The following is a 14,630-nucleotide window of genomic DNA, read 5'->3' as shown; positions in this document are numbered from 1 at the left end:
ACATGTCGGCGAGTCTAGCCTACACCTTCGCTAGTCCCGCCTCAGCCTCTGCTCGGATAACCATCATGTCAGCCATGTTTGGGACAGAACCTGCCGGATCGTGGACTAGCGACTCCGCGAAGGCGTTCGCGATGGCCGCCTGCGTCCTGGCCTCCGCATCGTCCCCATCCCCTCGACGTAGGGATCGTACATTTTGTCATGCCGGGCATAGGCGGCGGTCTCCTCGGCCTCGTATGCCGCCCTCGCAGCAATGTTGACGGAGTAGGGGTCGTCGGGAAACGGGCGCGCGCCATAGCGGCCAGGCGGCTCCAGGCGCGGCTGTTTTCAGCCATAGCTGCTAGGTTTTTTGATAATGGGGAGCTAGGGTTTTGGAGGCCCTCATTACCGAGCGTCGCCGCCCATTTATAAGCTTGCCAAAGGGCGGGAAATGTTGGGTGCACGCCAACTTCCCGCCGGCAGGAATCGAGGGGCCACTAATTGCTATTAACACTACTTGATTCTTTTTTGTTTGTGTCAAGCCACTGGGACTGCTCTATATGCAAACGAACACACGAACACATTCAACCGATTTTGATTTCCGTGGTCCAACCCAAACAAATAAAAAAGATTTTTTGTGTGTTCATTTTCTGTCGGGCCGTTGGAGATGACTAAGTAGCTCAACACGAAATAACAAAAAATATCTTTAGTGGCGATAAAGTTAATCTTTTCTCGTATAATTTTGGTCTCAGGAACCAACCAATAATTGCCATCTTGGCTTACCCGTCAGCAAAACGAAACAGTCCCTTTCTCCGTACCTGGTCAAGGCTACGTTAGGATCCTCTGCGCTGGTTGTTTGGCAAAAACTGTCATCCAAATGTGTCATGGCAATGTGAACTGTAAGATACACCCATGCCACTTCAGTGAGATGAACAAGTACCTGTGGACGTACTTGTGCGTGTGTTTTTCTAGAGAATTTCATCCCCGGAACCATTTTTCTAGCAAGAAACGAAAGTAATGTAAAACGTTCACACCACTCCTCAAAGAAAAGCTAATTTACGGTATGCGGATATTTAGCAATCGTGTGACACTTTGGAAACAACCTCATTATTTCTTCACAGATAGAGTGCATAGTAGAATACTTGGGGAAACGTGCACGTTCCACTCAAATCAAAATTTTCCATGAAGCAAACACCTTTTTTTTTTCAGATTAAGGAGATGAATAGAGCATCTATCTTTGATCATATTCCAAATAAGCAACAAGAATCGACACTTGCAAAGGACACACGATGCATATGCGTGCTCTTGCGAACTTGCCAAAACCGACATTTTCACACCGTATGTGATGAGTCGATTGGCCGTCCACACTCAGTCGTTACATGCACATAAAGGATTTACACCTTGTTGACGCCTAGTTGCTCGAAATCACCAGTTTCATCATTATTGGCATTGCCACCGGTTCCCGCAAACTAGGCCATGCAGTCCGAATGTGTTGAATATGAACCCTCATTATGAAGTTCCGTCCAATGTTGCCGACAACATCAGCATCAATGATATACGCCATTGTTGTAGATGTGTAATGTAAACAAAATGTTAAGAAATGGTGTTACCTCTACTCGAAGTGTATCTTCAACAAATCTCAAACCTCTAAAGAATGCACGCAAGAATTTCAAAGTTTCAGAAAAAACCATACATAGAAAACTTTTGGAAGATGAATTCCTATCATAAACACACTCACCCACAGGCCACACAAGGTATGAGTTGTATTTTCAGCTGTGCCTACACTTCACAAACAATCCTGGTGTCTCCTGCCATGCTTCTCTCTCCTCAAACCACAGAGTACACCACACAACACATGCTTCGCCCTCCTCTCTCTCTCGGTTCTTCCCCACTCCTTCCTCCTCTGGCTGCGATCTCCCCCACTCTCCCCCATCCCTAGGGTTTTAGCGCCCCCATTCCGCCCGCCATTCGATCGGGATCGCCTCCCTCCTCTCCCCTCCCCTCCCGCCGCCGCACAGATCCCGCCGCCTCCGCCTCCGCCGCCACCTCCCCTCCCCGCTCCACTAATCCCGGCCCATTCCTCCCGGAAAGATCGGGTTTTTCCGTCCCTCTCTCCCTCTCTTCCGCCTCACCCGTCCCTCTCTCCTCCGGCGGTTCCACCTCTTGTTTCCCGAAGATCTCACCCTACTCTCGATCTGATCTCGCCTCGGTCCGCGGCAAGAACGGCTGCTCTCTGCGTGCGGGAGTTGGTGGGCGAGATCTCCGAGGCTGCCAGTCCCGCGTCCATTCGCGTGCTCCGGTAGCGGAGGGAGGTAGCCGCCGTGCCCATTCCATGAATGGATGGGCGGGAGTCCACCGCGACGTCGGGGCCCAACTACTCGCCCTTCTACGTGCAGCACCGCGGGATGGGCTCGCCCCCGGCGCCGGGACCGGCCGCCGGCGGCGCCTTCCACGGTGCGCCGCCCGGCGGCTACCGGCAGCAGCTTGACGCCGTCTCGGCCGGGTACGCCTTCCAGCAGCAGCCCTTCGGGGCCCCCGCCCACATTGGGCAGGGAGGGTTCCACCACCAGAACGCCTCCTCGCCCCACATGCTGCCGCCGCCGCAGCAGCAGCAGGAGCAGCAGCACCAGGGCGCCGATGGCGGCGCCATGGGTGGTGGTGCGGCCGCCGACGGCAAAGGGGACCAGCAGGGGAGCGAGGGCGGCCAGGACGAGCAGGTGAAGAAGAAGCGCGGGCGGCCCAGGAAGTACAAGCCCGACGGGTCGGCCACGGCGCTGGGGCTCTCCTCGCCGTCGCCATCCACGCCCCACTCGTCCGGCTCCGGAATGGGGACCATGGTAGCCACGCCGGGCTCTGGGTTTGGGCCGGGCGCGATTGTTACCACACCAGCTTCAGGGGTAGGGTCTGGTTCGGGCGCGCTGACAGAGAAGCGGCCCAGAGGGCGCCCGCCTGGGTCCGGGAAGATGCAGCAGCTGGCTTCACTTGGTGAGCGCCTGCACCCATCCTTGTGTGTTTCATGATGATGATCGTGTTGCGCGCTTTATGCTGATTAGTATGTCGGGTGTCAGAGTATTTCCGTTAATGCTATGTGGGCGATCGTTTTATGGCATTGTGGATAATGCATTTCCTAGATGTTTTCGGCATGTATCTGGTAGCCATCTGTGTAAACTTCGCAATTATATGATGCCAATAACGCTATATCATTTTCCATGATAGCTTTTCATCGTAGATATGGAAATAATCTGGCTTATACTATCTAATATGTTGATAAAATCCGGAAACCATGTTTGTATTGTTTCTCTACTTTATGCTTTTCCTATATTGCTCCCAAGTACCTGCCCATGATTAGTTGGTTGTTACTCACCTTTTTCTATTGTCAGTTGCAAGACATGCTGTTAATGCCAAATACAATTATCCACATTCTTTTTATGTGGTCTGCTACACACTACATGTCTTGACCTTTCTCGAAATGTTATGCTTTTTTCTAATAAATGCGATTTTTAACTGTTTAAGATGTTCAAACTGAAAGAAATAACTTTACTCCCTGAGATCATGTTCCGTATCTCTTGTATCGATGAATTACTCAAGGTGTATGTTGACTCCATTCTGTTAAGAAAGCTGTTTGCATCTGCCTTTTCCTTTAAAAACGAGAAAGAGGTACACATTTGCAGTACAGTACAGACATTTTCTTCTCTTTCTCATGTTTGCTTTTATTTTATCTTTTTCAGGAAAGTGGTTTCTTGGCTCTGTTGGAACAGGCTTTACTCCTCATGTGATTATTATTTCAGCCGGAGAGGTAGGTTCAGAGTGATCAATAAATTTTTATCAGTTCTACTGTTTTCTAGTAGTGGTGTGCTGATGGCCTGACATACATTTTTATTTATTTTGGTGTTATTAAACCATTAAACTGCTGGACTGTTGGTTGCCACGAGCGATGCAAGATTCTATCTAATAATGCACTAAATTGCCTTCAAATAGTTTGTTGATTTGCCATGTGTTTTATATCGGTTCAGTTTCCTGTGGAAGTAAGATGAATGTGACAGATGACTAGCAGAAAAGGCAAATGCTTAATTAACCAATTGACTAGTGCAAGCTTTTATTTGTTGTTCGTAAAGGAACTTCTTTTATATCACGTGTCATGTAATTAGTTTCACAGGTCGCATTTAGTGTCTGTATACAGTAATTCCAGCCTTCTGCACAGATAATTAGATGCTGTGGTCAAATCATGTTCAAACTTAAAATGCAAGTAATTGGATTACACCAGCTATAGTAGCATCCATGTGGTGACGTGCAAGCTAAATTATCTGGACAAGTAGATAGCTTTTTTTGTTGTTGAGAAACTGCAGTGTATCTGGCTCTTATGTTTGTTCTACAAAATACTTCATAGTTCCTCGAATTGTTGTATATGCCTGGCTGTTTTTCGATTTTAAGTTTCGTATATGTGCAGGACGTTCATGCCAGAATAATGTCTTTCTCTCAACAAGGCCCAAGAGCTATTTGCATCATTTCAGCAACAGGAGCTGTCTCCACTGCTACCCTTCTGCAGGATTCAGATTCTGGTTCAGTGACATACGAGGTATCGTGCTCTAGGTGTCTTGATACTTAGTGTTGTTATAGTATCCTACTATGGCATGCATGCTTTTGTTATTCTCACGCGCACTTATTTACAGCAAAAGATGTACTCCCTCCTTTCCAAATTAATTGACGATACATGCATATAGACAAAGCTGTTTCAATTAATTGAAACCGAGGGAGTACCAACTATCCTGTACTTTTCCGTTCAGGGTTAAATATACCTCTGTCCTGTACTTTGGCCCAGGTCAAGAGGGCTGAGCTCTCTCAACTTGTTAAAATGATTTACTGATGGTTGTTTCAATAACATGTTTGGGGGTACAAAGATTTTGACTACACATTGTTTTTTATATAAATTACATCATTTAATGTCTAAATCGCAAATGTGCTAACTAGTCGCTCCAGATTTACTTTTCATTTTTTTTCATTGGACAGCTGACTTGTACAGTTTTACACTTGAGCCTTAGAAGAACTATTTGTCCGCATTTTTATGTGTTGCCGTTGCTTTGGCAGGGTCGATTTGAAATCCTGTGTCTTTCTGGATCATATTTGGTGCTAGAGGAAGGCGGTACCCGCACTCGAAGTGGAGGCCTTTGCATAGCTTTGTGCGGTCCTGACCATAGGGTTATTGGTGGGAGTGTTGGCGGAGTCCTGACAGCAGCTGGAACTGTTCAGGTATTGCAGTCTATGCATGACATCTCATCCAATCAATCTCAGAATTTTGGTTATTTTATGTGTCTTGTCTCCTGTACGTAGTTACTTTTCCCAAACTAGGAGCCTGTTATGAGTATTGTATATTCTGATTTATTGTGGTTAAGTTAATCTGTTGGTTCTAACCGATCGCTCGTGCATTGCCCCAGGTGATAGTGGGAAGTTTCATATATGGTGGTGGATCAAAGAAAAGCAAAGCCAAAGCAGAGCAACACATGGAGCAGAATCAAGAGCAGAATGGTGGCGAGGAAGATGCCCCCACGATGGCGCTGTCAGATCACAACATGCCGCCTAACCCGATGAGCGGATGGCCACCTGGCCTGATGAACCAGATGGACTCGGGGTCTCCTATGTATGGGGGGCCACAGAAAAACCAAGCCAAATCTGAGCAAGACATGGAGAATGAGGAGCATGATGGGGGTGGCAGTGAAGAGCCCCTCGCAATGGCACCTCCCGAGCACAACATGAACATGCCGCCCCACCCGATGGGCGGATGGGCACCAGCAGGCCTGATGAGGCAGATGGATTCGAGATCTTCCAACATCGACATCAACTCCATCCGCGAGTAGGTTGTTGCCCGAGAAACTAGTCTTGTTAGAGGAGTTGCTGCGGATTCCTGATGCGGCAGTCGTGATAGAAACCCTGCGTATCGATTGTACTGCGAGATGTTGTATTAGAATGATGGATCCTGCGTATTATATAGAAGAAGAAAGAGAAGAGACCTGGGTATTGAGTTGGTACTTGCAGCTGCTGTTGTTTGTCTCTGGGTTAACTGATCTCCCAATCCTATTTGTTTTGATGGAATAATGCTGGAAAAATACCAATGTACTCCTTGTACTCTGCTGTAATGCCACCTCATCCACCTACCTTCTCTACCCATGTATGCTAGCTCCCTGCCAAAGATTGTAAGCTTTGAACATGATGGCTTAATTCTCTAGAGATGCTTAGTATTAAACCATCATGTCTCCATTTTCTCCACCAATCCCATGTTGGCGTAGTGGCTTCACTTGGTGAGAAAACAAATAAGAAGAACTTGCTAATAACGTTATCCGATCTCTTTTTCTGGAAGAGGATCCCAATCTATTATAGAAGTTCTCTCTTTTTCTGGAAGAATCTATTATAGTTCAGCAGAATTACAAAGCACACCAAGCATAATACAAATTACATCAAAGTTCTTAAACCACGTAACGACCACTACCGTAACTAGAGTAAGCCAGCCTGGCGTTGTTGATGACAACTGGGAAGCATCGTGCACATGCCCCTAAGATTAGGGCATTGAGCCCTTCAATTGAGTCATTGACAGGAAACATGTAAAGGGTGTAACGGATCGAATTGGATATTGTCGTTTCCATATTATTTTTAACGGATTTGGATTGGAGCTGATAATGCTCGATTATATCGGATTGAAGATATGGAGCAGATTCGGATCGAACTCGGATTGGAAGAGGATATTTGATAAAATACATACATAAAATAAAGAAATATGATTCTTTTATTTAAAAATTAAGTAAAATACGTGTAACATCAGACTATATCCAAAGTTGCACACTTGTTTGTACAACAAATCAACTTTCCTGCGGACACAATATGCATAGTTGAACCCATAGACTAACTCTGTTATCTAGGTATTTGGGGTTGGACAAATTTTATCGAATTATCCAAAAAGTATCGGATAATCCGTATCTACTGGATATTATAAATACCATATCCTCTACCGTATCCATTAGATATTCGCTTGACCAATATCTGCATCCGCATCCATATCCGGTGAATTGCTAAAAATACATATCATATCTTCGAAAACGGATGCGGATATGGATATGGATCGGAAATTATCCCTATCATTTACATCACTACAAACATGCAACACACACAGGCTAAACGAGATCCACACCATTCGGTGGGAGCAGCGACCCTACCCTCTTCAACGCCACTGGTTAGATCGCTGCCGACGAGGTGAATGAGGATGTTGGTATTACCTTATGGTGAGACCGAAGTCTCCACCCCTCCTGCTGCCGGAGCATTAGACTGGGGAGGCGGAGACTTATCGATTACCTGATGGATATGACGACAATGACATGGAAGATGGCAACGCCGTCTAGGATGCAACCCTAGATTGTGGCATTGTTCTTCTTAACCACGCTAGATCTCAATGACTAAGGAAACACAAATTAGTCATAATCTTGGATGAAAAGACACCAAAGACGCAAGTCAAATATGGAATTCAGAGTAGTTCGAATCATCAAATATATTATTATTACACAACCAAGGTCTGGTGACCACGGAATAATATAGGATGTTCCAGTGAGCAGTTTTTTTTTTTTGATAAAGGGTGCTTCATTACTCAAGAAGTTTAAGTAGTACACCCAGCTTCTGCATAACTAAAATGCACACAGCCGCTCAAAGTATCAAAAGGATCAAACAAAAAAGTTCAAAGTCGAAAAAGGTAAAACACTAGGATGTTCCAGTGAGCAGTTACACTTACTGTTGAATTGAGCACCGCCATAATGCCGGCCAAAGAGTTGCACGGTAGGGGAAAATGCAAATTAACATGGCAATCAACAAAGTGCTTGTAATGGTACAGTAGATGAAAGCATCCATCCCTTTTTTGTGTAGTTATGATGTCAAAGCCTTTTGACGGAAGATGTGAAGAAAACGCGGAAGTCTGAAGAGGTTCTCCGTTGTTGACAATAGTTGTCTGTCGCACAAGAAAGGAGGAAGAAGAACTGTGGTTTGTTAGTGGTAACAGGAAGCACGACTGACAGATAAGCTGCTACGATGAAACTCCGAGACAGAATATTTACCCTGTATTTCGTTGATCGGAAACACGATCAGTCAAGAAAATGATTCGGGGAAAAACATGATAAAATTGGGATGCTCCCGGGCTTCTTTTGCTACTGCCTCTATCATCGCGATAATGCAGGGGCTGTCTTCTCGGTACCAATCGTTGCAGTCGAAGCTGACCGACTCGATGCTCGCGAGGTGCTTGATACCGACAGGGTCTTTATTCGTTTGGCCAGCGTAGAACCCGAAGATGAACGAAAGGCCATGCAGCATCGGCATAGCTCCTTTCTGGAAGATAACCCGTGGCATGCGGCTGTGAACATAGAAAACGTTGAGGCTTCTGAACCCTCCACCGCTGATGGCTACTGTCTCTCTCGGGACGACCTCGAACCTTAGATGGAGAATGGACAGGTTTGGCATCTCCTGAAGAATCTTGAGACCCTCCTCTTGTAGCTTGCAGATCCTGATATCCAGGTAGGTGAGGTAGTTCAAGTGATCCTTGATCCACAGCGGGACGTGCACATGTATACTCTCAACAGTTAGGCCCTCTTCAAAGGCTCTATCCCAGATCGAAGCAGCCATTGGGAAGGTCAGGATCTGCCCGTCTAGCAAAGACATCAGATCACTCCTCTTCCAACCTTGGCGGGCGCACTCGGGCAATCCTGCCAGTTCTGTAAGCTTCCCAAGTTCCCATGGTAGAGTGAGTTTGGTAACTCCTGGTTGTAAAATCTTGAGTTTCTTAAGCCTTCTTATCTCTTTTGGTACCTTGCGCACTAGTGAACGATTCATGAGTAGTCGCTCCAGACTCCGCAGCTCCCCGATCCCACCAGGCAGCTCCTGGATATCTGTGCCAGACAAATCCAGAGTCTCCAAGTGCTGGAGCTTCCTGATCTCACTGGGTAGCTTTGTAAGCTCTATCCCAGCCAGGAACAAGCTCTTCAGTTGCTGCAGCTGTCCGATCTCACTAGGCAGCTCGGTGATACCCGTTGAGCTTAAGTCCAGAGTCTTCAAATTCTGCAGCTTCCCGACCTCACTAGGCAGCTCTGTGATACTTGTTGAGCTTACGTCCAGAGTCTCCAAATTCTGCAGCTTCCCGACCTCACTAGGCAGCTCTGTGATACCTGTTGACCTTACGTCGAGAGTCTTCAAATTTTGCAGGTGCCAGACCTCATCGGGTAGTTGTTCCACCTCTACTGTACCGAATTCCAGTGTCTCCAGATGCTTCAGACACGCTATTTCTTGTGGGACCCCACAGAGGCCTAACAGATGCCTCAGACGGAGCAGTCCACTAACATCCATGAGACGATCTTCTTCTAGAGTTTGCTTGCATTGAAGGTCTAAGACTCGTAGGAGTTTCAACTTCTCCCACGGGACGTTATTGGTATCTTCAAAAACAACCAGTGACCGAATGCTTGACCAATCTATCCCTGGCAAGGTATTATCTCCATCAAGGCTTGGCCAATAGTCAACAGATAGTCGACGGATTCGACAGGCATACGAGGATAGAAAAATGTGGGAACTAAATGTGATGAAATTATCTTCACTTGATTTCCGTCCAAGGAAATTTCGCATCATGGGATGCATTCTGTATACAGCCTCGTCATCTGTCCCCATGATCAGTCCCCTATCAGCAAGCTCTTCAAAGTAACCTCTGGCTGCCTCCTCTCTAGATACAAATCCTTGGGCCATCCATTCCCTGACACAATCATCTCTTTTAAAACCGTAACCCTCGGGGTATATGCTGCAGTACAACAAGCAAGTTTTCAACATTTGATTAGGAAGATTATCATAGCCAAGCTGTAAACTCTCTACCAATGGTGCGAACCCTGGAATATTCTGAATTCCACGGTGCGCAACTTGCTCTGCTATGGTATCGAGCACATCAGATAGATCTACACAGTTCCCTTTTTGTTGTTGTTGCTCTACCTCCATTGCCACCACTGAAAACATGCAAACTAGTGGTAATGGCACACCACCACACATGCACACTGCAGCATGCTCATAGTCAAAACCTTCGCCATCCATTTCAGCCTTCATAGCAATCATCCGAGAGCCAACATCAACATCAGTATCATACTCCCATATTTGTCCTTGATATTGAAGATCCATTTTGTGGAGACGGGTTTTAGAATAACACCGCCATTTCTCGGAAATAGAATTAACACGAGTTGTTGTGATAATTCTACTGCCTAGATTGTTCTCTGGAAGAGATTTGTTGATGATTTCCCATTCTCCCCAATCCCATATATCGTCAATTATGACTAGGTACCTACCAAGTTGAAAACATAAGATTGTTAATAGTTTCATTAATTGGATACAGACAAGTATCCAAGTTTGTCACACTAGTATGAGGATGTAAATTCTTTAAAATTCACATTTTACACCATAGTGTTTTGAATCAAATGATTACATTGAAAAGGGTGACCCCGCCGGTCTTACATTAGCACACATGCAATGGATATTTTTTAAGGTTTTCTCTAGGATTAGCGAACCCTTTTGTTGTTTCGCCACTTGTCAAGGCCTTTGTGGCATATTACTTGAGATACTGCCGCAAATGATCCGTTTTTGTTGGCCTTAAGTATGTTTTGTTAGTTCATTTTTTCAGCATCGATGGCTGGGGGGGGGGGGGAGAGCTTATAATGATAGAACATAGAGGGGCAGGGATTGCCGAATAGCTTGAATAAGAGTTATTTTTTCTCATTTGGATAGTTCCATTCTAACTCGCTTCTTCTCACTTTCTCAATTCAAAACTGAAAATAGGGTGTGCCTACTGTTTATCTAATTTGCTGTCAAAATATGTAATCTCTCCGTCCACAAAAGGATGTCTTATCTTTGTCAAAATATGCATGTATCTGAACATGTTTTAATGTGTAGATTTTTCGATAAAGGGAATATATTAATATCAAAAAGATACCAATTACACCCAGCCTCTGCAACAACGCACCACCCTAATGGCACTACGGATGCACACAGCCAAAAAAAGGAAAAGAAAACTAAGACATCTTTTTATGGACGGAGGAGTAAATTTTGATAGTCCTATCAAAACTTCAAACAGTTTGACCGCCAATCCTATTTTTGAAAGCATCTTTTCTCAAACCTAATATTGAAGCCTCTGATCCTTATAATGCACAGATAAAAAAAATCAAGCTGAAGCAATGGCATCGCGTACCTTCTGTCTCTGAGGAAATAAGATATTTTGTTGATAAGGCGATTTTGTTCGGTAAATTTTAGCAGCCTTCGAGCAATTGTCGGGATTGAAAATTAACTTCCATAAGAGTGAATTGTTCTGTTTCGGCGATGCCCAAAACGATATGACTCAGTATACAGAGTTGTTTGGTTGTGGGCAAGGCCATTTCCCTATTCGGTATTTGGGTATCCCGATTCACTATCGGAGACTTACCCCGGCTGAATGGAAGATTGTGGAAGAAAGATTACGAAACGCCTTAGTAGTTGGAAAGGCAAATTGCTGTCTCTAGGAGGAAGACTGGTACTCATTAACTCGGTACTAACAAATATGGTACTCGTATATGTTATCATTCTTTCTTCTCGCCGAAAGGAATTCTGCATAAACTCGATTATTATCGATCCAGCATTCTTTTGGCAAGGGGACAGCGAGAAAAGAAATATCGATTGGTTAAATGGAGTATAGTGTGTAGTCCCAAAGATCAAGGCGGACTTGGAATTCATGACCTGGAGGTTAAGATTCTGCTCTGCTAGGTAAATGGCTTTTTAAGCTTCTTACCGAGAATGGGACTTGGCAAACTATTCTCCGGAGAAAGTATATTGGCTCGAAGACGCTCTCCCAAGTGGTTTGGAAACCCGGGGACTCTCACTTCGGGCTGGTCTCATGGCAACGAAAAACATTTTCTTTCGTCATGGTACTTTTTCTATTAAGAATGGAGCACGATACGTTTCCGGGAAGATGTTTGGTTGGACAATGCTTCCCCGAGTGAACAATATCCTGCTTTGTATAGTATTGTTCGTCGCAAAGGTGATACCATTGCTACCATCATGGCTACCTCACCTCCGAATGTGACGTTCGGACGGGTTTTACTTGGACAAAGGCTAACAGCATGGAATACTCTAGTTCAACGGTTGGGTGATATTCAATTATCCCTCGAACCGGATGAATTTAGATGGAATCTTCATGTAGATGGCTCTTTCTCGGTTAAATCTTTATACAATGCAATCCTCCATTCTGATTTACCAGTTGATAATAATAAGAAAATTTGGAAGATGAAGATACCATTAAAAATCAAGATTTTTGGATGGTACCTTCGTCGAGGAGTTATTCTTACTAAAGATAATCTTGTTAAGCGGAATTGGCATGGAAATTCACGGTGTGTTTTCGTCATCATGACGAAACCATCAAACACCTATTCTTCCAGGTGCGTTTGCGAAATCTATATGGTCAATCATCCAAGTAGCGTCTACCTCGTATCCCCCGACTAGTGTGGCAAATGTCTTTGGCAATTGGCTTCATGGTGTTGATTCAAGGTTTAAGTTGCTTCTTAGGGTGGGGCGCTTGCGGTTATCCGGGCGCTATGGCTATGTAGAAATGACAAGATTTTTAACGATAAAAACTGTTCTTTGTTGCAGGTCATCTACAGATGTACAGGTATTCTCCGTTCGTGGTTACCTCTTCAGCGGGCGGAGAACCGAGACCTATTTACGGAGATCTGTACACGGTTGGAGGCTACGGCGAGGGATACTTTTTCCCGACATGGGTGGCAGCATAGTCTAAGGATTGAAGCTCCACACTCGTCTTAGGCGTTATATAGTTTATCGTCTCGATATGTATTTCGCCTTTTTACTTTTATTGCTCGTTCTGGACATTTGAAACAGCTGTGTGCATCCTGGTTATGCAGAGGCTGGATGTAATTGCTTGCCAAAGTAATAAAACATCCTTTATCGAAAAAGCTGCTTCGGTATCAGGAAACGGCGCCGTATTTTCATCTGCTACTTCTTCGAGAATTCTTGCGAGAACCTCCGTGATGTTACCACCTGGTGTGACTGACACAAAAGCCCGGGCCTGGAACCTATTTCCAATCGCCTGATATATTAAGTCGGCTAGGGTCGTTTTGCCCATACCAGCCGTTCCAAGAATGGATGCCATTTTGAGCTTTGGCTCCACCAATATGCTATCCTCTGTTCCTACCAGGACTCGGATGAGCACATCCATCTGTCTGTCCATGGGCACAAGCTCTGATGCCTCCTTGCGGACAAAGGGGCGAGCTCGAGGTGTCGGCCTGCTGGGGCTAGAGGAGATCTTCTTCCACATGCCGCTGCACCTCTCCGACACAGCAGTCACTCTTTTCTTGAAATCTTGTAAAGGACTTGCCTTGCCCTTCGTCTGTACAAAGGGCTTGCTGCTGCGGCTGCGCTCCATACTGACGATGAAGTCGTCAATAGCGTCCTCCATGTCGTCGGCAAGATCCAAAGCCTCCATCTTCAACTCCTTGGATGCCGCATCAAGAAGCTCCCTCTCACATATCGTCCAAAGGAGAGAGTGCACGGACTTGAGCTTGGATTTGATGAACTTGATGTCCCTCCGAGTCCGCCATCGAAGCTTGTATTCCCTGCCCAGAAGAGCAGCCAGCTTAGCTATGACGGGCCCCAAGGCCCCCGTGGCTGCGGTCACGGGAGATTTCTCCATGTCGTCGCAGGCTCGCAGCTAGGCCAGGCAGGCCGTACTTGCGGCCGGGCTCTTCCTCTCGGCTTGCTCCTGCCGCTGGTTCCCAGCGCGCGCTCTTTCTCTCTAGGGGTGGACAATCATTACAGGAACAGCAAAGGATTGAGTCTGCTTGTCGGTGCATCATTTGAGCTGGAAGATTATGCCCAAATCTCAATATTAATTATCTTAATTTATATTGTTGGGAGTTGACCTAGTAGAAACTAAGAAGTAGAATTGGCCTCTCGTGATAAAGTTAAGTATTTTCAGGCTCGCAAATTAAGCAATTTGACCTTGGATATCAAAGCTTATTTAATTCTTCAGGATCAAGAAATTTAAGCATGAGAGCAAGTTTAGTATAGCCAGCTGCTGGCTATAAGCCATGTGCCATGTCATTTGTAGCTAACATAGAGCCAACATGTATAATAGTGAGTTATAATCATATACTACTTTATCAATGAATGGTCCACATTTCACTCTCACAAAGTGCTTCAGGAGACGCGTCTTGAGCATTGGCTCTTCGTGACGAGCCCACTCTCTTCTCTCTCCTCCTCTCTCTCCTCCAACTAAGCATGAATATATTATTTTAACCCTTATAGCCAGCTGACTAGAACTTATTATACATGCTCTGACAAGGTAGAAACTGCCATACTCCTTTCCTTTTTGTCAAATAACTTTCAAAGCGTACCCTCGTTCTCTCTCTCTCCGTGGACAATATTTTAGCTAAAATGTTGTACTAATGGGGAGTAACATATAGTAGTGTCTATGACACTACTCTATATTACTACCTTCATAATGCACTACCTCCATCCCAATGCTTAAGGCTTATATTTTTTGGAAAAGTCAAAGCAAGTAAAGTTTGACCAAACTTTTAAAATAAACTTTCAATAAATATGATATTTTGTAGATAGCACAT

At 45.2% G+C, this 14,630-nt stretch overlaps 3 protein-coding genes across 3 annotated transcripts; 1 reads left to right on the top strand and 2 right to left on the bottom strand.

Moving 5' to 3' along the window:
* Positions 1-2,293: 2,293 nt before the first annotated feature.
* LOC124693414 (AT-hook motif nuclear-localized protein 9-like) lies at positions 2,294-6,096 on the top strand. The gene is made up of 5 exons (XM_047226887.1): positions 2,294-2,961; positions 3,705-3,772; positions 4,424-4,552; positions 5,062-5,223; positions 5,409-6,096. Exons 1-5 carry the CDS (start codon positions 2,313-2,315, stop codon positions 5,826-5,828), a joined length of 1,428 nt encoding a protein of 475 aa, XP_047082843.1. The 5' UTR covers positions 2,294-2,312; the 3' UTR covers positions 5,829-6,096.
* Positions 6,097-8,094: 1,998 nt separating this feature from the next.
* LOC124690908 (disease resistance protein Pik-1-like) lies at positions 8,095-11,245 on the bottom strand. Its single transcript, XM_047224232.1, has 2 exons — positions 11,213-11,245; positions 8,095-10,312 (listed from the first exon to the last, which is right to left on the bottom strand). Exon 2 carries the CDS (start codon positions 10,150-10,152, stop codon positions 8,095-8,097), a length of 2,058 nt encoding a protein of 685 aa, XP_047080188.1. The 5' UTR covers positions 10,153-10,312; positions 11,213-11,245.
* A 1,340-nt stretch (positions 11,246-12,585) lies between these two features.
* On the bottom strand, positions 12,586-13,699 carry LOC124690907 (disease resistance protein PIK5-NP-like). Its single transcript, XM_047224231.1, has 2 exons — positions 12,947-13,699; positions 12,586-12,591 (listed from the first exon to the last, which is right to left on the bottom strand). Exons 1-2 carry the CDS (start codon positions 13,697-13,699, stop codon positions 12,586-12,588), a joined length of 759 nt encoding a protein of 252 aa, XP_047080187.1.
* Between the last annotated feature and the right edge of the window lie 931 nt (positions 13,700-14,630).

This window comes from Lolium rigidum, chromosome 2, assembly GCF_022539505.1.
Source record: "Lolium rigidum isolate FL_2022 chromosome 2, APGP_CSIRO_Lrig_0.1, whole genome shotgun sequence".
Taxonomy (NCBI): Eukaryota; Viridiplantae; Streptophyta; class Magnoliopsida; order Poales; family Poaceae; genus Lolium; species Lolium rigidum.
This window is presented reverse-complemented; position numbering and strand designations above follow the sequence as displayed.